The 22,229-nt window shown below is 41.5% G+C and overlaps 1 protein-coding gene across 1 annotated transcript in view; it reads right to left on the bottom strand.

Annotated features, from left to right (window-relative positions):
- CPE (carboxypeptidase E) overlaps nt 1-14,516 on the bottom strand; it is a 110,841-nt gene extending 96,325 nt beyond the window's left edge. Inside the window, exon 1 of the mRNA XM_059065875.2 lies at nt 14,042-14,516. Within this exon, the coding sequence (XP_058921858.1) occupies nt 14,042-14,345 (304 nt within the window). The 5' untranslated portion in view covers nt 14,346-14,516. The remainder of the gene's footprint in view (nt 1-14,041) is intronic.
- Nucleotides 14,517-22,229: the final 7,713 nt, after the last annotated feature.

Genomic DNA, 22,229 nt, shown 5'->3' with positions numbered 1-22,229 from the left:
AAAGTAAATGGAACATCTTTGGGGTGCCTCCTTTTTGTGGGGAGAAAAAAGTTGCAATGGTCTTAGAATAAGTGACTGGATAAAAGTCAATCTAGTTTTTATTTACTTAAGAGAAGGGGGGGGGATCTTCTCCGTCTCAGGGTCAGCCAGGTCCTCTGGCCCATGCACGCGAGGCTGGGTTGTCATACCCTACTTCTAAAGTACTCTGGGCACCCGTGGGCCTTGCACCTACCGGGTAAGCGCTCTCTAGGATTAACGTTTCCTGACGGTCCTGTACAATTCTCTACATAGGAAAAAAACAGCTTTGAACTACACAGAATTCACAGGATTTATGGTTTCAAGTTTTATCCTGAACTGTCTATTTAACTTCTAAGCTGAATATATACTTAACAGAAAGCAAGAAACAGATGAAACCTGGATTCACACTCTTTTCTTTTCATTCTAATCCATTTCTATAAAAGAACTTGGAAAATGATGCTAAAAAGTCACTTTTTAATAGTCTGGCAAAGAAATGGCTGCTAATAAAACTGCCCAGTCAAAGATCACAGTATTACTCACTGACCCCTGCTGCACTCAGAACTCTCGCCCCCCAGCCCTTCTTCCTGACCTTACACCTGATTAGGCTCTGGGCTCCTACTCTCCTAATGCCCAATGGTTATGAGTGCACAGCCCAAATGGGGAATTAAAGTAATTATCTGAATCATTCAGACCAAACACCTTCATCTGAAATAACACAGTCATCAAAAGGCAAGTTATTTACCCTGAATTAGCTAAAACTACCTTGTCATTTCACTGTGTTATTAGCCCACTTCCTGCTCATGAGATCACAATCTCTCACACAAACATCAGCCTGAAGATCTGGTCATTTTTTTGCTTGCCCATATCCTGACTATAAATTACCAACAGAACTTATCATCTAATCATTTTGGTAGAGTTTCTCAAATGGCAAAAACCAAAACAAAAAATTTCACCCATATTTTATGTATGTTCTTAAATTCTTGCAATAATTCCACTATTTCCTGAACAATAATTTAAGGAGGCACTTTATTCCAGGTACTGTTCCTATACATATTTATTCTTTTAATATAGGCTATTTGTTAGATATGCAATATATCAATAATCCTTATACCACAGTAATGTTTTATAAAAGATTCACAAATATGGAAATAAAGTTCTTTAAGAAACTGTATGCTGACTGTTGGTTTGGAAAAATTCTGAACAAATACGTAATCCTCTTTAGCACAAATGACTTTTTTTCACATTAAAATTTAATGCAGACACATGAACAGGTCAACATGAGCACTATTTTCCTGAAAGGAAACCTCACCCAATTTAAGTTATTTATACTCCATGCCCCTAATCTCCAATATATAATGCATTCTGCTTGGCGCACACAAACCTCGAACTGGCTTACAAACCATAACCTAAAGGCTCTCTCCCAGTGTTTACATTCTCCTGGGATCAGGATTCCAATTTGGAATACACAACTCAGGAATATGGGATTTCACTGTAAATGGTCAGTGAGATGGGGGATGTCTGGCTGACATTCCAAAAAAATTGCCTTTATGTCTTCTAGGAAGCACTCTGGTATAGTATATATCTGATCTTTATTAATAAGGTTAATAAGTTCTTGTTTTGTAACTTCTGTGTAACTGTCCTTCCTTGGACAACCTCTGGTTTTGCCAATCTTGAAGCAAGATTAAGTACTTCATCCCATCTCCCAAAGCAATCTACCACACAAAGCATCACAGAGCATAGAAGATTCTGTGACATCATCATTCAACATGTGTTATCCCTATCGTAAGCCACCAGCCATTAAGTCTTTCTCTCCCTCTCTGACTCTCCACCCAGCCTCTGAAAATATGCCTCTTCTTTTTGTTCAATATTTTTATGTATTCAAACTGAAGAAGTTTAGCCCATTCCTGAGCCCTGAAGGCCCAGACCTCAAAAGAGTTCATCACAACAGCCTTTCAACAAAAGCTTGTTTCTTCCTTGAGAGAGGATTCTACTGCCAGGAAAAATAATATTTTCTGTATTTTCTATATATACTTACAGTATACTAAAGTGATTTACTTCAATCCTTTCTGGATTTTTTTTTGCCACTCAACATACTCTCCCGCCACCCAGGCCCGGTCCCTCCACCTGGAAACACCCAGACCCATTACAGCATATAGGTCAGGAAACTGCTCTAAGAAATTGAAAACACACTGATAAGTTACATTCCTGTACACTCCCTCACAGACTTCAGTCCATGTAAATAATTCATGACCCTCAATGGCCACAGAAGTTATGTTTATCCCCCATCTGTATACATTGCTGTGAAGAATATTCTGAAAAGAATGCCCAACTTCCTGTATCAGGAAATGGGATCTAGCCTCCTCCAAGGCTACACAAGCTCAAGCAGGTTGTTTAAAATCTCGCTGAAACTCAATTTATTCATCTATAAGAGTGTTCCTTCCAGCTAGGAAATAAAAACTATAATTTAATGTTTCAGAATTCTATGTAACATTAATGAAGACTGGGCTTAACACAAGGAGTGATTCAAAATAAATTTACCCTAATTAAAAACGTATAGTTGGAAATTTTAAATAATAAACATTTCTGCATAGTTAATTTTCTCCCAAAAGCATCCAACAAACTACATGGTCATATGTAAGTGTTAGACAAGAGCAGCTACATGAATGCTCTGGAGTGGCTGCAGGGCATGGAGGCAGCTATGGGTTGCATCCTCCTTCAATAACTCAGACTATAGCACTTTCTTGTTGTGGTTCTTATTTTTGTTAAATACAGTTTTTGAAATGCATAATCAAAATAAAACACAAATTGAGCAGTATATAACCGCTGGAAACTGGCCTAATAAAATCAAAATTACTTGACATCATTTTACTCCATGCCTTCAAGAGAGTGTTCAATAACAGCTATCTAGAGGGGAAAAGGAATTGTAATCAATTATTGCCTATTACAATATAATATACATTATATGCTTCATATCATTATAATTATATGATATATATAGCCATATCATTATATATACCATATATATATATATCATATCATAATCTCCATCCCAAATAGTTTTACCCTCATGATGAGGGAAATCAACTCTAAAGGACAACACCTTAAAAACTATATTCTCTCTAACAAGGTGGAAATTTCACATGTAAATGGAATGTAATTATCTGTCACAATACTTACTGAATATTGGTATGTCACCGCTATGAGGGATAGTGGAGAAAAAGACACAAGAAGCGTAAATGATCTTACACTGGCATAGAATGAAGTCCTCTCTTCTACTTTCCAGATGTGGTTCATCCTTTAAGACCTGCTCAAGTCCCCGCCTCCTTGTGAAAGCCCTCCTTTGATGATCTCTCTCAACTTCCTGTGGAAACTGAATTAATATCTTCATCTTAAGTACTTTGTAAAATACTGTTGTTTGTTGCTCCTTTTGTAAGTATCTCTTCAATTTGCAGAATGTCACTAATATAGCAGGCACTTGGCAACTCTTGTGAAGTACATTTGAACTACAAATATAGTAACACACACATAATGAAAGATCTCCTTCCTTCTGACCTGCAGTACTCAAAAGCGTTTGATTTCTAAACATGAACTGATTTAAAAGCATTTCTGTCTTGTGTTTCCAAATGTCTAGTGAATGAATGCCTTTAGTTTTCTTGGTAATTTGTCCAATTAGGGTGATTTATACCTGCAAGTTGTTAATAGGGTCTAAAAATAATAAAGTGCTACTACCTTGGTCTGGGAACTAAGGACATCATGCAAAATGTGGTATGGGCTATAAAGGAGAGCCTTCTTGGCCTCTTGGAAATGCTGGTAGGGGTATGAATGTTTTGCTTATGTTACTATCTTTACAGAGGCTATAAACACTTTACCTTTATTCTATAAGTTTGGGGGAAATACCAGCCAGTCTCACCCTCTGTACATTCATTTCAGAAACACATTCTCATTCATTCCCTCTCCCTGTGCACACAGGTCATAGAATTACCCCTGCCAGCAGCTTCAATGTTAAAATAACAACAGCAACAATACAAGTTTTAAAACTATTCAGGAAAAATGCTTGATATTCCTAAAAGTTACACGTCATTTTTTAAAATACTGTTTGTGCAAACTGAAGTAGAGTCCAAAGAGAAGGGGAAATGGTTTATTAGAACAATACCAGGAGCCCCCAACTCCCATCTATCCAGCAATTTAAATCAACTATGAAAAGCAAACCAAAAAAATCTAGAAATAATGGAAAAGAGGTCTCAAAAATATTAAAAACACTTATCACATAGTTCACGGCTTTTACCACTCGTGTTAAGGCCTAGCATTGTCCTCAACATACAGCCCCCCAAGTAGACACTGAAGTGAAATTAATATACTCTGTCAACGCAGTTTCTCCAGGCCAGTCCACAGGTACCAGTGAAGAGCAAATTAGGCACTAACGTGGGTTTGAGAGATACAGTAAGACTGTGTATAACTCACACATATGAACCAATCCCCTGTATATACTGAGGGATGACTACACAGACTTAACCAAAATGTGCATATTTTAAGACTCACAAGATTCTCCAAAACATAAATAACAGCATAATAACACCATAAATATCAGCAATTTATGTACCTTTTCATAGGGAATTAAGATCATTGTGACAAGATCTTTAAAAAACAAGAAATCTACATTTCTAATTTTCCTTTTAAATACTTTTCAACAGTAGGCAGACTCTTCCTGCATCTTTAGGTCCCCATAAAGGTAAATATTATCTAACTCCTCACCTGTGATAGGTAAGAAAAAGCTGTTCATTTAGGACTAAACGAGGTTGTTTATGGGGAACCATCGAGTAAATGGCTGACAAATGAGCCAACACATGTCCCAGTGGGTTCATGACCCACATTTATCAGATGAAAGCCTCCCAGCTGATACCCAGACAATGACCCTTTCTTATTCTAATACCCACGGAAGAGAGGGAAGCAGAAGGGTACTGGGAGAAGAACACGCAGGGCCACATCCTTCTGTTAGGGTCTCCAAACCCGCCTCAGTGGGTACCCAGTCAGAATCCTCGTGAAAGTAAAGGCAAATTTGGCCAAATATTTAAAATCCTGCTGGAATATCTGACCAAACTTAAAGAGGGCAACAAGAGCCCAAGAAAACTTTCTGAAAGAAAAAAACTTTTGAGAAATTATTTTTTCCATATAAGTCACTTAGATAAAAGAGAAAATTCTTCAATTCCTGATAAAAGCTATAGAAAGAAGGAAAAACAATTAAATTGAAGGGTATTTTATAGATGCAAGTGAAATTTAAAATACTGTAAAATGACGGCTCCACTCATGATTATCCTGCTGTCACCAAGACTTAGACAAAACCTACATATCTATACAGTATTTCAGTCCATGTGTCAATATAGCATTAGTCACTATACATCTATAAAATATTCACGAGAAATATCTACCTATATTTTGTATTGCTTTAACATCTTCCAAAAACTGAATTTGACTCGAGAAAATACATTTAACAAGCAGATTTCTCTATATATATTTTGCTATATACGTTCTGCTGATTTCGTAGAGTTAGTGCTGTTTCCAAAAGTACATTAACATCCCATGATGTTAATTATGTACAGAATCTGGCCTAACATTTACTGAGTTCCCACAATGAATAACACTGGTTTGCTCCAATAAAATTTTTAAAAATTGTGCTGAACGATGTCACGACTTGAGACAAATGGAACTATTTCAACAGATCTGTTGTACTTTAAAATCAGATGTCCAACACCACACCTAAAACACAAAAAGGGCAAAAAACATTTTATTTTGCAAATGTCTAACACTCCCAGTAGTTTCACCTGCAGATACTGTCTTTATATCCGCTACGTCAAGAATAGTATAGGGAACTATTTGACCCATGCATCTATATGCAGCATATATTTTATAGAATCAAGGGATATGTCCACTGGTTATAAAACACGTCAGTTAAGCTCAGCATGCGAAACAGTGAATCCAAGACCAGTATCCAAATACACATTTCAATATGCAAAGGAGCTGCTTAAAAGGATGACCGGCAGATAGAGTAAAATAGCATATACAGAGTGGGCATTCGTTAACTATTCCCTAAATTAAATTGACAGTACTAGCTATATTGACAAAAGCCTACAGCTTCTTTTCCTCTTGGAAAGTCAATTTTAGCTTAGAATGATACACAGCAATTTTTATAAAGATTATGAGAAAAGGTTGTTTTAAAAATTACCCCTTGGCTAGGAAAATAAAAATAAGAGTATTCAGGACATTGGTCAGGGATGTGATGGTCCAACCTGTATATTCAAGTTTTCCTACCCTGAACTCATGGTCAAAGCTTATGATTTGTACAAGTTGTTGAGCTGAGCTCTAGAAACAAGATATTTCTTGGGGGAAAATTGCAGAATGGCAGTGAAGGAAGATTTTCTGGTTTTGAATACTTTAGGCTATGCAGGAAGGGAAATTGTGTAGGTCCATTCTGGTGGCATCACTCTGGGATCTGAACATCTGAGTAGCTGCCTGCATGTGCAAATACATGAGATAATTGTTGCTTTTCCCAATTACCTTGACATGAATCACCACAGCAAGGGACTTTTTTAGAACCTGGATTTAAGTTAAAGGTCCCATTTAAAAAATAAGTAATCTGTATCTACTTTTTAAATAACCAGTCTCTGTTTGAAATCAAATATCTTTAAAGTGAATGGCATTATTATTATTGAACTATGATGCTCAGAGTGATTTCATAGTAAACAGATTTCTATTAAAAAAACAAAATATTTACCTGTAGTAGAAAGTTGTTTCAGGACTTATAATCATAATTAACTTATTTTTAAGAATCAACTTTGTAATCCTCTACACCAGGCACCTTAAAAGTTACTACGTATGGACAGTTATTAAAGTTGTAGGGAAAGCATTGGATCATAGTAAGAGGTACTGGCAACACAGTCTCTTCTCTGAAGCCACATTGTATTAGAAAGAGCTGGCTGCTGGAAGGCCTACAAAACACCACATCCCGAATTTCAAAAGAAAGAGAAACATTTGCAGAGCAATGGACTGGCAGCAATTCCTGTAATTAACTGAGATGGGAAGGAAAGAGCAAATTTAAACATGTCTCAAATTTGAGCTCATTTGACCCATCAGCTAACTTTCAGATAAATCTCCTCTTCAGCATTTTCAACTGCATGATTTGAATGCCATTTTCATGAGGGCAGGAAAGTTAAAACCTGGAGATGTATGGCTTCTATGTGTAAAACAACCATACTAAGGGCTCAGAATAGATTTTTTAAAAGCCAAAAATTTTACTAAGTGAATTTTTACTAACTATCTTTAGAACTTTTATTTAACACTTAAAAAGCATCTTAACTTTCTATCAATAAAACGTCTCAAGAGGAAAGAGGCCAAGAGGAAAGAGCCTCATACTACATCACTTACTGTAAACACACTCGAAAAGACCGTGCAGTAGATGGATTTCTCCATTATGCAAAACTGGATGCATCACAACAAAATATAAATGTTCACATAAGGAAAACACCATTTCTATCCTTTCTTGATATCATGCTTCAGGCATGCTAACATGTATTAACTCAACACTGAACTTCAACACAGCTTTGTTTTGTGATGCCCATTCTTGCCTGTTTTGAGAAATTTCAATTATTCCACAAACATTCACTGAGTGGCTGCTATGTCCTAAGCATAGAACTAGACATTTGGGATAAAGAAATGCGCAAAATACAACTCCTGACCACAAGGATCTCATAGCTTACTGGGGGAACACGTTTACCAACAACAGAAAATGCCATAATAGAGATAATCATAATTGATGACATACTTCTTTAAGAGCTTTACATTTACTACTTCATTTAATCATCCCATTATTGTCATTTTGTAGGTGGTGAATCTGGGGCTTTGAGAGAAGTTAAGTGACTTGCCCAAGAACATTTAGTTTAAAATAGGAAGCCCTGATCTAAACTCAGGTCCCCTGACATTGAAGCATATACTGTAAACCTTGATGCTACCTCTCTTCAAAGAACTGTGCAAACACAAAGAAAAGACCCCAGTGGGGGTAAGAAAATTAGGGAGGGGTGAGAAAGGAGGTTTCGAAGATCTTTCACTTACACAGAGTCAGTAAAAGAATAAAGTAGTCAGGACCTGAGCAGTTTTATTATAAATTCTTCGGAAAAATCAGTTAATTTGCCAAAGTAAATGCTGGAATTGCCCTAGATTTGTTTAGCTACCTGAAGATATAGTTCATCAAATAACGATGAATACTTACACTGTTTCTACTGAATGAAGCAAAATAAGATGTCAAGCTGAAGCAAAGCAGGAATGTCCTACATTTTAAAAATCGATAGAAGACAAATGTTTGTGAACGAGGAAACATTGATGATGAGAGGGTAGAAGTCCATCAGGGCCGCCTGCCGGGCTTGTGCAGATGGACTTCCACTGGAACAGGTAAGCATCCAAGGTCTCCTGTAATGACACACCAAGGAGGCCCCCTCCCAACGAGGAAAGCCAATGGAGCACACTCCAGACCAACTTCCAGTTGTGAAGAAACATTTTAACAAATTACCCCATGCTCTTAATAACTAGATGAAAGCAACTTCATTAAATTCTTTTCTATACTGCTTTGGCCTCACAGCAGCCCTGTGAGGTTTGAGTTTTTAAAGTATTCCTATTTTATAGACAAGAAAAGGAGGTACACAGAAGTTAAAAGCATGAAGCTACGTAACAATAAAAGAATGGTAATGCATTTGTCACTTTAATCTTTCCAATCGAAAGTATGTGTCCTATGCCTTGATGCCTCAAAATCATGTTCTCAATTCAATAAGCATAACTTAAGAGCTTACTCTACATAAATCACTAAGTCAGCTGTTTATGGGCAAAAAAATGGAAAACATATGCTCCCCACCCCTAAGGAACTCCCTATTTGAGTGTCTCTGCTAGAGAATTACCAAATCAATCCTTCAAAATATGATAATGAATAATAATGAGCTAGTGCTGTGCTTCTCTAACTAGTGCAATACCAGGTACAAGATAAGCTCCTTGGGGGATAAAAGGGAGTTCCATGGTGAAAAAGATTGGAAAATACTGTACAGCAAACATCTAAGTTGGAGGTTTGAAACATACATTAGCATATTAAAGGCTCTGATAAGTCTTGCAATATATAAACCTGTTTATCTTTGTTTACTTAATCCTTCTCAAACCAAGCTGAACTAATGTTCCATTGAATACACTTTGGGAGAAGCTGGCTTATGTATCACTGCTTCTTACTGGAGCTGTTTTTGTATTTGTCAAAAATATCTTTCCCAAAGAACGGTAAAGGTGGGTATTGGAATATCCTCTGTGTTACACAATGAGGGAGATGCTGGCAGATGATTCCTTTGCCACATCTCAAATCAGTTTCCATAGAAAGACACTTATTTTGTCTGAGTACAGGATATAATGTTAGGGGCCAGCTCAATTTCCTCTCTTCCTTTAGCCAATCACAAGTCAATCAAGTACATTATTTCTGGCAAGAGCTACATTGACTCACTTGGGTCTAAAAATAAATCTTGACCACATGTGGTATATCTAGATCCTTCTCCACAATCTAATGTCAATATTCACCAGTTGTAAGGTGCTACTCAGCTGTAATCATTGCCCACTAATTCACACTAATCTGGTATTAAAAGAGGCCATACAAAATAACCAAAACCCCACTTTTTTTTTGAGTTGTATAGAAATTTTGCCAGCATTTAATGTTGCATCACGATATTTGGCAAATGCACATTGGCATTCATACACTTTAAATGTGAACACATTTGGGGAGGAACAAGTCCAAAATAATCATTCCAGCCTTTGAGAGAGGAAAATCTATGTCCTAAAGAATGTTTCTAAGATAACATTTTAGCTATAAATCAGATTTTCTCCCCAAGAGCAATCTTAAACTACACGTGAAAGAATTAGTGTTTTAAACAAACTAATCTTAACTCATGTTTAACCCTAGGAAGAATGGTCTGGGAATACAGATTCCATTGCTTAGACATAAATTAAGAAAGGCTTCTTTTATGAGTACTGCAATAACTGCTATGCATGCCTAGCAGAGCATATATTTAGCTTTGAGAACATGAGTCCCTATGTGTAGAAACATTTTAAATGTATAAAATATAAGCAAACAGAAAGAAAAATGGGAAACATGATCAGGCTTGGCAGGTATCATACCTCATGGGAACATACCCAAGAGCAGAGACTCAATCTTAGCCAAGGCTCCATCCCAGCCCCATGTCTGGCGTCCAGATTCATGATGTGTGAGGAGATAAGACTGGAGCCAAGACCACGCACAGTTCTTCTGAGAATGGCTGAGACCCACCACCCTCCTCCAGTAGATTTGTGCAGGCCTCCAAAGTGATCAAAATGAAAACTGAGACCCAACATCCAGCCGGTCAGGAATCAAGCAGACAGAATAGGTGTGGATAATCCTCCCTGACCAATTCCAAATAGAATTTTCTTTCCCTTTTGATGAATTCAAATGTGAAATATCTGAGAGAACTGATCACTTTCAGGAGATCAGTTCAAATTCAGCCCATGGCCTGGTACCAAACAAGTCCGATGATCACTTTTTCCCCACTCAGGAAGGGAACCGGTGGGATCCAGGAACACCCTCTGTCCATAATCTGCAAATCTAACCACATCAACTTCTACCACAGGGAAACACTGATGTATATATGTTGTTTTGTTTTGGGAGAGTTTTTCTATTATGATAAATACTTAGATGTTAGCTATATTTTTTTAAAGTTCAGAAAAAGAATTTAGACTAAGAGGACTAACAAACCTGACACCTCTCTCTTGTTGGAGGATAAAATGAATATGGGCAACTTGATAAAAGTTTTAGTCAAGTAAATGAATTTGTTAAGCTAAATATTATTTCTGAATAGCATCATCAGAAACGTTATTTTAACCTTCCCCAAAACACTTACAATGTGAAAACAGTGAAGACAGTTGCCCTCTTTCAAAAGCAGGGGCTCTGTTAAAACATACATCTATATGAGCTACACTGGAATTGGTAAATTTCACTAATCTGTACATTCCTGCCTTCTTGTCGTCTATTCTTCAATAACCAAATGCCCTGACCTACCGTTCGCAGTCTCCTTTCTCTGGTCTCCCTTCTTGCAGCACTGACCACCTTTACACTGTCCTCCAACCTCCCAATTCTCAATCCCCCACAAGACAAGTACCATCCTGTGTATCACTGCACAGCCCATACCACTTGCCTCATCTAAAGTGTGGGTGGTTCAAAACACACTGATTGCATCCATTTCTATCTCAAAATAAGTATGGAAATTCCCTTCTCATTTCTTAAAATATTTTAATCTAAAAATGAATATGAAGGCCATTTAAGAATGGTGAATACTTTCCTTCATTCAAAACCTCCTAAAAAGTTAATTCCCACAAGTGCTATCAAACTCATATACTGATCAGATCTCTGCATTCACTAGTGTTAAAAATAAGACAACAGGCCCCAAATGGAGTCACTTATGCTAAGTCCCACATCACGAAACTGAAACTTAATTACAGTTTTGGCTCTCCCAGAAATGGAATCTTAAGCCAGTCAGTCAGGAACCCTGTGATCAGCACAAGTGAGGTAATCAAGGACCCCTGCCATCCCCTAAAAGAAAGTAACCTTGTGATAACCAACCCATTTTTTGCGTAGTGTAACCTCCTTGTTCCTGCTCCCTTCTGCCTATAAAAGTCTTTCATTTTGTACAGATCTTAGAACACCTTTCTATCTGCTAGACTGAATGACGTTTAATTCATGAATCACTGAATAAAGTCAATAAGATCTTTAAAATTTACCCAGTTGAATTTTTTTTAACACTAGTTCCCTAAAGATTTCCAACCTGCTCATCTCCTCTAAAAAGGTGGTGGAGGGGAAAACCAACCTGTGGTCTTTTAGTATTTGCTCATAATAGTTTACTTCAACCTTTAAAAATACAACAATGCGTAGACATTTTGTATTCTATTTATTAAGTAATACCATGAACTTAGTTTCCCTCATTTAACAAGGACTTATAAAGCATGTAATGTAAACATTTCTTTGTCCACCTTCTTAAGATGAATTTAATTGGTGTATTTTGTGTTTAAAAGGAATAAAACATTGAAGGCATTGTGTTATTCAGCAAATGACTGATTCATTTTTTCCCTAATGTGACCTGAGTGTCCACTATGTGCCAGACCCGGCCTGGGTGCTGGAGACACAGCCCTACCTCATGGAGCCTGCAGTCTGAGAGGGATCTGCAGATCTTGATGGACTATACATTCCAGATATTTAAGCAAAAAAAATTATGGTTTTCATTTTCAAAAGCATATCACATTCTAACAGTAATATCATTTTGCAATTTTGTTTCTAAACTTGAAGCAAGACAACAAAAAGTTAACATTCCCTTCCATATAATCTCTCTGAAGAAACAATTAACAAAATGTGAGGCTCAATCTACAACAGAACAACCAAAGGTTCTAATTAAGTAGGCAGGAGAATCACAAATATTTAGATTCTCTTTATCTACACCTAGGATGTCTTGACTTTGATTATCTGAAATAACTGAAAATGAGTTGTCACATTTAAAATTTTTCTTTAGATACAAACACGAAACTAATTTTCCAAATTTCCAATTCTACATGCTGAATCCTGCTAGAGAGCATTACCGAAAATGTTTTCTAGGATCTGATTTTAGGGTTTTGACTGCAAAATTATACAAACCTTTTTGTTTACATTATTTGAAGATTAGAAATATTTCCCATTTGAAGATTTATTATTTATCAACCCCATACTCTTTCCATTTCAAGATCAAAGTGAATCCATGGATCACCTATTTTCATCCCTTCTCAGTTTATAAATATCATTATAAAACTATCCTGGGCCTGCATTGAGAATTTTTACCAGTTTTCTTGCTTTCTTTGTCATTAAAAACAAAAACAAACAAAAAAACAAGTATCCCATTCTAATGTAATTAGCCCACATAACTTTAAGACCAGGCCTTAAGAGCTATATCATTTCCAAAAAGCAATGAAAAAGAAGCACCAAGAACAATTTTTTTTTTTTATTGCGGTACGCGGGCCTCTCACTGTTGTGGCCCCTCCCGCCGCGGAGCACAGGCTCCAGACGCGCAGGCTCAGCGGCCACGGCCCACGGGCCCAGCCGCTCCGCGGCAGGTGGGATCTTCCCGGACCGGGGCACGAACCCGTGTCCCCTGCACCGGCAGGCGGACTCTCAACCACTGCGCCACCAGGGAAGCCCAAGAACATTTTTTTAAATAGCTCTTTATTAATACCAAATGCATAACATTTAACATAAGTTAAAACGTGCCCTAACACACTCAGGAGGAAGATGCATAAGATGGTCATATGGAAACATCTGTTGGAACAAAATCCTGGTCACAAACTACTCATCTCCAAGGGCTAGAGCAGAGAAAATGGAATATTCCTTTTTCCTTAGAAAAACTGTGTGCAGTTTCAAGATCGGAATGCCTGCCAGAGGCCACTTTCTCACCCTCTACCACCCAATGTTGCCAAGATCCTTAACATTCCCTGAGTATCCCAGCAGCGCGTGTACCTAAGGCGCACATACAGGTAGAGGAGGGTACGTAGAGCCATCAGGACCAATAAACTGGAAATTAGTAAACAAATGATTATTGACTTTTCCTCATTTCCTCCAAGTTCCTGCCTTCTGCACCTTATCGTTCTATTCCTGTCTGCAAGGAAGGGCGACCTCCTTGCAGAGGCCTCGAAGTTATTCCCTGCGGTCTTCGGTACTGCGAAGTGGGGGTGACAGCAGGTTTGCAGGCGTGCAGATTTGCTCACTGCGCTCCTACCTCCATCCGCCGTAGTCCCTCGGGCCTGTGCTCACCCAAGGGGGGGCCTCGAGGCTGGGGAGGGCGGCTGGCCGAGACTAGGAGACGGCAATCCCCATCGCCATCTCTCCCTCCACGTCCCATCTTCCACCCCGGGTGCCCCTCTCCCTCCTCCCGCACCGCCAGCCCACCCCGCGCGGTGCCCTTACCCGGCTCGTGGACGCCGGGGCTGTCGGACAGCTCGAGCACCAGCAGCTCGCGGCCCTCGAAGCTGCGCCCCACCGTGTAGATCCTGCTGACCGCGGCGCACTGCAGCCACACGGACACCAGCGCCTCGCGCAGCTCGGGGTAACGGTGGTACTCGAAAGGGATGCCGTCCTCCTGAGGCCGCCGGCGCCGCCTCGCGCCCGCCGGGGGCCCTCCGGGTCCCCGGGCCTCGGCGCCCAGCAGCCACGCACAGGCCGCCAGCGCCCCGCACAGCGCCAGCAGCGCGCGGCCCCCTCGCCCGGCCATCGCGCCACGCGTCTCCCGTGCGGCCTCCTGTGTGCCCGGCGCCGCAGGGCGCACAGCCCGCGGGTCCCCTTGCCTCGCCTCCCGGCGGCCTGGAGCCGGCAGGAGAGGGAAGACCCGAGCAGCGAGCGCGGAGCCTGAGCGGAGCGCAGGACGCACCGCCGCCGAGCGCGGGACGCAGGGGAGGCGGCGCGGAGCCGGGCGGGGCGCGCGGGCGCGCGGGAGGGGCGGGGAGGGGCGGCGCCGCGGGCCGGATTTGCGGATAACCGGGGTCAGCTGCGCGATTTGCGGGCTTGGAGCTACGTCAGAGCCAAATGGCGCCGGAACGACCCAGGTGGGATGACAGCTAAGGTTGGGTGTGGATATGTTGCTGTCATTGAGAGACCCGTGACACTGCCTGTGGAAAAAACACTCAGGGATTGTTAGTGCAGCCTTTTAATGTGCCATCAATTCCAAGCCGACCAGGTTTCCATCTTGATGCTCCAAAAACTAGAGAATATTGCAGAAAAAAAGAAACACAAAAGAAGTATTGGCAGCCACTTGCCTTCTCCCCGTGATGTGTCTTTAATAACTGTATTGATAGTCCAAACACAAACCCACAGGTTGGATGTTCATTGATTGCAAGGTCTGGCTGGAAAACAGAACACAATGCACTGTGATTCAGAGGTTTAAGAGACTAAAAATGCATTCTATCAATTTGCAGATAGTCTTTAATTGTATTTATGCACATTCCTGGATTCTTGGGGGGGTGGGCGCACAATTGAGATAATGTCATCTGCCAGTGCCTATGCCAACCCCCTTCTCTAACTCCTGTGGGGAAAACAGAGTGCAGCTGGGGAGGGCTGGACACGGGATTTGGTTTGATATTAAGGTTAAATCTTTCCAGAACAGCTTATCTGGGTGGTTCAGGCTCAGGGTCTCCTACGTGGTTGAAACTAAGATGTTGCCCAGGAGTGCAGTCATCTAAAGGCTTGATTGGGGCTGGAGAGTCTTCATCCAAGAAAAAAATAAAAGATCAAATCCTGTTATAGAAAGAAAACTCTGATGGTGAAAGATAAGATCTCCATTCCCCTCCCATAATTATTGCAAAAATATAAAATCATTTACAGCTTTAAATACCCAGCCTTTACACAGGATTTGTAGTCCTGGAACAACTCTGGAGCAGACGTTATTCTGAAGAGGTTGCCATTTGGATTTAAAAATAGCACAAATCTAAATAAATAATCCATTGGGTATTTCAACCAAACAGTAAAACTGAACATCATGTGGGTGACTTTCATGTTAGCCATTTTTTTTCTTAACTTACTCTTTCTCCACCTGTCTAACAGTGCAGTGCACTGAATAAAAACTTTCTCCTGGAAAAGAATCCAGATATTTAAATGATTTTATTGGATTTTTAAAAAATGCTGCTGGAGAGGTTGGTTTCAAAACCCTCTGACTGTCTATGTTTCCCACGCAGCCTGGATCTTCTTTTTTGGATTTTTTGGGGAAAAGCTGACACTATAGAGACATGCCACTCAGTTGAATTTGGACCCCACCATGATCCTTTTCAATGTAGGCAGAGCTAAGAACCATATATTTTTCTCTATGACCAGTCTGAGTTTGATCACATGGTCCAGAAGTTTGAAACCAGAGTTATACTTAGATTTCTAAAATCATGCCCAAAAGAGCAACCTTGGAAACCTAGAAAAAGAAAACAGCATAGCCAAAACCAATAACTTCAGAAGTAGAAGGTTAGGATTTTCATGTTAGCAATTTAAGGTAACCACACTAATATGAGGCAAGGTGGGCCATGTACTGGTAATGACACGCATAAACAACACATGATTCATTGAAGTCTTGTGTTGCCCTTAACGTTCTCTTCAAACAAAGGGTGTGTTTTCTATTTTCTCCAAAATCTCAGTTTTATGGATTTCTTTTAAAACTTTTTTTGTAAATGGGTGGAATCCCACCAGCTCTGTGGCCTCACTTGAGGGAGAATTTTTTGAATCTTAGAAGTTTGTTTTCTTTATCTATAAAATGAAAGATTTGGATTCATTCGAGTGCAGCCAGGTCATCTAGAGAATTTGTAAATTATGCAGATTCCCAAGCCCCCACCAATGCAGAAAGTCTGCGATGGGTTTCAGGTGTTAACAAGGTTCCAGGTTTTAACAAGAATACCAGGTATTTCTGATTTTGATGTTTGATTGACAAACAAACTTCAACAAAGTGTTTGTTCTATGGGTTTTCTGAAGTCTTTTCAAATCTCAAATGCTGTGATCCTGGAAGTTTTCTTTTTGAGAAAAGTTCCTACTCACCAAAGCTCTGGGACACACCATATACACCAAGGAATCAGTTCGAAGGAATTAAAACTTCGTCTTTGAATTTCTGGGCAATTTTAGGTATAGGACAGCTTCACTGGAGCATAATTACTTTTGTGGTTTCATAAGCAGTTATGTAAAAGTTTATATACCCATCCCTATTGCTAGATAGACAATCTTGCATGCTAACTGTCTAATGTGTTTGACCCTGTGTACCCATAGTTAAATCTAGTGTGCACCCACACTTTAAATCATGCACATGCATGCACACGCATGCAAGGAAGAAAGAGATGTTTTTTGTGTTATTTCTGAACATCTGTATGAGCATATTTAAGCTCCCCAAACCTTCACTTCCTGCATCACCTCCACTATTTTCAAAGCCAGAAACTGTCTCTTCCTATATCCCAAACCCTGTATTACCTCCTTCCAAAGCCATGTCTAAAACTCATCTAGTCCACAAAGGTTCTGTAAACACATAGCTTTATATCCTTTTAGTGGTGTGCTGGTAAATGTTTGACACTCAGCTCTCCATGGGTGGTAAAACCTGATTTAGAGTGTTTGCTGATTTCTGTGGTATTAATATTCCCACCGTGGCTGATTCCAAATTGCCGATGTGACATCCCTGAACACAGTGTTGAGGAGAGGCACACAGCACACTTTTATACAAATTCTTTACACTCCTTCCTTTCAAGAGGGGGAGCTTAATTCCCTTCTACTTGAGTTTAGGCAGGACTTAGTGACTCGCTTCTAATGAACATAATATGGCAGAACTGATGGGGTATATCTACTAAAATTAGGTTATGACAAAACTCTCTCTCCCCCTCTTTCTCATATCACTTGCCCTGGGCAAGTTGTCTGCCATGTTGTGGAGATGCACACAGCAAGGACTGGGAAGGCCTCTGTGGAAGCCTGAGAGGGACCTACGTCTGCAGACCAGCGGCTGTGAGTTACTGAGGGCTGTCAACAGCCACGGAGCAGATCCTTCAGCCCCAGACAAGTCTGGGAGGGCTGCTTGACTGACAGCTTGACTCTAGCCTCCGTACAGACCCTGAGCCAAGACCACCAGCTAGGCAGCAAAAGGTTCCCAACCTACAGAAACTGTTAGAGAATAAATGTGTGTTGTTTCAAGCTCCAGAGGCTGGGGATAACTAATACATACAGCATCTCTCCTGTACAGATACAACAGATGCAAAAAACGTCGAGAGCACAGAGGATAATAAAATATAGCAGCATAATGAACAAGTGGTGGGTTTTGAGTATTTATTCCCTTTTTTTTCATATAATTTATTTAACTGCAAGTTTATATAATTTATTTTTTATGAATAATGGCTGTGTTTAACAAGTGACTCATAAGATTCCTTTAATTTTAACAATTGGCTCTTGCAAGTGTCAACCAAGAAACGCACAAGGCTGCAAATAAGAAAAGAGTTTATTTGGGGGTCTTAGGAATTGCAATACTGGAGACACAGATTCAGATAAAACCGAGCGTTCCGAGGAAGAGAAAGAGTCAGGGGCTTATAAAGGCAAAAGCCACAAGGTTGTTAAAGTTGTCTGGCAAGATTGACCCTGGTGCAAAAAGGAGATAGTTAGGGTAAGGGTCCAATAAGCGTCTGGAGTTTCTGGAACATTAGGCAGATGTTCTGCATGCCCGCGTTAAGAGAATAAGTGGTCAGGTCAAAAGGTCAGATTTCATCCGGAATCACTTCCTCAGTGGCCTTGACGCTTTGTTTTAGAGCTCTCTTAGCAGTCCCGCCTGCGTTTGATTTTCCTTCCACACAAGATGGTATGACCGGCTCCAGCAAATCTCTCTTCTTCCCTTTCCAGGCCCCATTCCTCACTCAGCAGTATCCCTTTCCAGCTGGCCCTCCTCTCTGGCCCCCGGGAGAGGCCATGTTGCGTTGAACTTCAGGGTTCATGAACCTGTTGCATCAGGATCACCTGGTGGGCACCGCCACATTCCAGACCAGTTGAATCCAATTTTCAGCTGGGTCTGGGGCTTGGAAGTCTGCACTTGAATAAGTTCCCCCCACCCCCATCCCCTCAGGGTGACTCTGATGCACTGTAGGATTGGAGAGACACTGGTTCAGGAGACTGGTGTTGAGGTTGGACAGACAGCGTTCTAATCCCAGGTCTGCTTGTTTCTGGAAGCTGCTCAGTGACTTAACCCCAAAATGAGGGGCACGATGAGCATCCCATGAACTCGTGATAATGGAAGCAGAGGGAAGCAGAGTTAAAGAGAGAAGATGCTATGCTCCTGGCTTGAAAGATGGAGGAAAGAGCCGCCAAGCCAAGGAAGGCAGGGGAAGGAAGATGGAAAACAAACTAAGGCCTTTTTTTTTTTTTTTCCCCAGCTTATATGCTGAATAAATAAGAATTTATCTACATACAAACACACTTCGTTTTCTGTAAAAGAGCTCAACAACCACACTGTTCTGTTTCTGACGCAGAGGCTGCATGGACGCCCAGCAGGCGGGCGCGGGTCACGAGGGCGGCAGGTGGTCGTCCCCGCACTCCTGTACAGCTCGTCGGCTCCCAGCCCAGACAGCGCCTCGAAGAAGGGGCTCTGGGCCAGCGGAGACTCAGTGCGCCCTGGTCCACAGGGTTGAGCTCGACGTCATACCCGTCCTCCCACGCCTGCAAGGCGGGCGCGCACAAGAGTGCTGGCTAAACAAAGCCTCTGAGCCCCTTCACTCCCTGCTGGGAGAGACTCCAGTCGTGGTACGTCTCACTGGCACTGCAGCCCTATCCAGACATCCTGCTTCAGAATCCTCCCTCCCCCGTGAACTCCCAGCACCAGTGCCGCGCGTTCCTGGGAAGCCCTGAGGAAATTCTATGACCAAACTCTGCTTGACCTTCTCCCGTCCACACCGTGAAGCCACTGTCAGGAGCCTATGTCCCTAACCTGACGGGGGCTGCAGCTGGTCTCAGCGGTCTCTCGTTCATTTCTCCTGTTTCCCATTTCCTTCGTCACTGGGTTGTGTGCAAACCAAGCGTCAGGCAGGTGTCACCAAAATGTTCATGCCACTTTTACTTGTCATTGAGTAATTAAGTAAAAAAACTGGGTAAACTGATAAATACAAGAGTAGAAAAAAAGTTGGATGCTTTGGAAACACTTGAATTTTTTTTATAAATTTCTTTTTGGCTGTGTTGGGTCTTCGTTGCTGTGCTCGGGCTTTCTCTAGTTGCGTCGAGTGGGGACTACTCTTCATTGTGGTGCGTGGGCTTCTCATTGCGGTAGCTTCTCTTGTTGTGGAGCACGGGCTCTAGGCATGGGGGCTTCAGTAGTTGTGGCACGCAAGCTCAGTAGTTGTGCCTTGCGGGCTCTAGAGCACAGGCTCAGTAGTTGCGGCGCACAGGCTTATTTGCTCTGAGGTTTGTGGGATCTTCCCGGACCAGGGCTCAAACCCGTATACCCTGCATCGGCAGGCAGATTCTTAATCACTGCACCACCAGGAAAGTCCAGGAAACACTTGAATTTTAAAAATGGAATTAGGTATGAATGAAAAAACAGTGAAGGACTGAGGAAAAGATAAAAATCTTTAAAGATTCTGCTCTTAGATTTGTTGAAAACCTGTCGCTTTAAAGAAACTGTAACAGTAGAAAACACATTGTGGGGAGGAGGCCTTGTTCCAACAACCAACAACCAACTGATGGATGAGTGGACACATGTTTTAAGTTTAAATAAATTAATTAAAGTGTGCTTTGTGCTTCTTTTTTTATGATTCTCTTCTTTAATTGATTTTTTTCCATTAACCACCCACTGCATATTCCAGTTGTATCAGCCGAGAGGGTGGATGTACCATAGCAGACAGGTAACAGCCAAAGGCACTCTGAACCCCCTGAATGAATCAGCAGGACAAAACTCCATGTATAGGTATCACAGCCTGAAAACAACTCAAATTAAATATGGTTTACCACTGTTATTCTACACCTCTGCCTTGTACCAATTCCTCCATATCCCAGCAGCCACCCCAGTATTACTGACCTCCCAGCAGCGCTGCCCAACAAAAATATATTTTGAGCCATATATATAATTTGGAACTTTCTAGTAGCCATGTTGTTAAAAAAAAAAAGTAAAAAGGAAGAGGGGGAAATTAATTTTAATAGTAAAATTTTTAACCCAATATATTCCAACTATTATCATTTCAACTTGTAAACAATAGAAATATATTAATGAAATACTTTTTTCATACTAAGTCTTCAAAATCTGTTGTGTAATTCACATCACAGCACATCAGCACAATTCAGACTAGCCATATTTCCAGAGCTCACTGGCCACAAGTGGCTGGTGACAGCTGTATTGGACAGTTGAGATATATTGCTGTTCTTATATTCCTATGTTGTAAAATTATTCCTCCTGCTTTATCTCCCCAGTTAATGCCTTAGTCCAGGCTCTGGTTATTTCTTGCCCGGACTATGGCAACATCCTCACCTGAAGATTATTCCTCTCATGACCGGTTAATCTCAGTTTCTAATCTTGCTGCCAAAACCACCTTTTCCATCATTCACCTTGATTATGCCATCCACCATCCTGTCCTGTCCATCACTCAGTGATCAAAGCCAAAGCTGCCATCATCCTCTTCCTCGGAGAATTTCCTTAGAGAGCCTTAGGAGAGCTCACTTCCCTCCTGCGCCCCCTCCTGCTTCTTTCACTACCACACTTTCTCTCTCAAATTCCTGCACCGTCATCCCCCAAGCTACAACGTAGTTACACCTACCGCATCCTTACCCTGTGCCGTCCTCCCTCCTCCCCAGGCCAGCCTTAATCCCCCACCCCACTCCTGCCCCATGTCCCCGCCAGGCAGGCTTTCTCTCTCCTGAAAATACACCTCTTTGCTCTCCTTGCATTTCCCTTTGGTCAACCCTCTTCTCTCCTCTGGAAAAAAACTGAAATTCTCATTTGAGTTTCCTTTCCCAGTTAGTTATCATCCAAACACCTCAACTTTCTCATAGCTCATTCCCCTCCCACTCGACTTCTACTCTGTGGGTTCCACCCACCCAACCAGACGTACCGTCCTCTGGCCTTGCCTGGGCTTCCTCAAGCCCACACTCAGCCTATTGTTCTTCTCCCTCTTCACAACATCTGTCTGGGTGACCTTATCCGTCCTCATGGTGTCAAGTATCACCTCTCTATTGCCCTGTTTGTAGCTCGTAAGATTGAGTCCTATATCCATTCCCTCCCACTGAGAGAAAGAGACTGGCCTACTTGTGTGTTTGCCTCCACAGCCCAGCACAGTGAGATCCACGGCCACTGGGGCTCAGTATGCTTGCCACGAGTGGATGAACTACTACTGCCACCATCTACCTTCTACCTTTGGCACTCAGACTTATGCCTGTGTTTTTTTTTTTTTTGGTGGTACGCGGGCCTCTCACTGTTGCGGCCTCTCCCATTGTGGAGCACAGGCTCCGGATGCGCAGGCTCAGCGGCCATGGCTCACGGGCCCAGCCGCTCCACGGCACGTGGGATCCTCCCGGACCGAGGCACGAACCCGTGTCCCCTGCATCGGCAGGCGGATTCTCAACCACTGTGCCACCAGGGAAGCCCTATGCCTGTGTTTTTAATGCTTTGCTCACTCTGCAAACTCCT

This window comes from Kogia breviceps, chromosome 6 (assembly GCF_026419965.1).
Source record: "Kogia breviceps isolate mKogBre1 chromosome 6, mKogBre1 haplotype 1, whole genome shotgun sequence".
Taxonomy (NCBI): domain Eukaryota; kingdom Metazoa; phylum Chordata; class Mammalia; order Artiodactyla; family Physeteridae; genus Kogia; species Kogia breviceps.
Note: the sequence above shows the minus strand (reverse complement) of the source record. Positions and strands in the feature narration are given on the sequence as shown.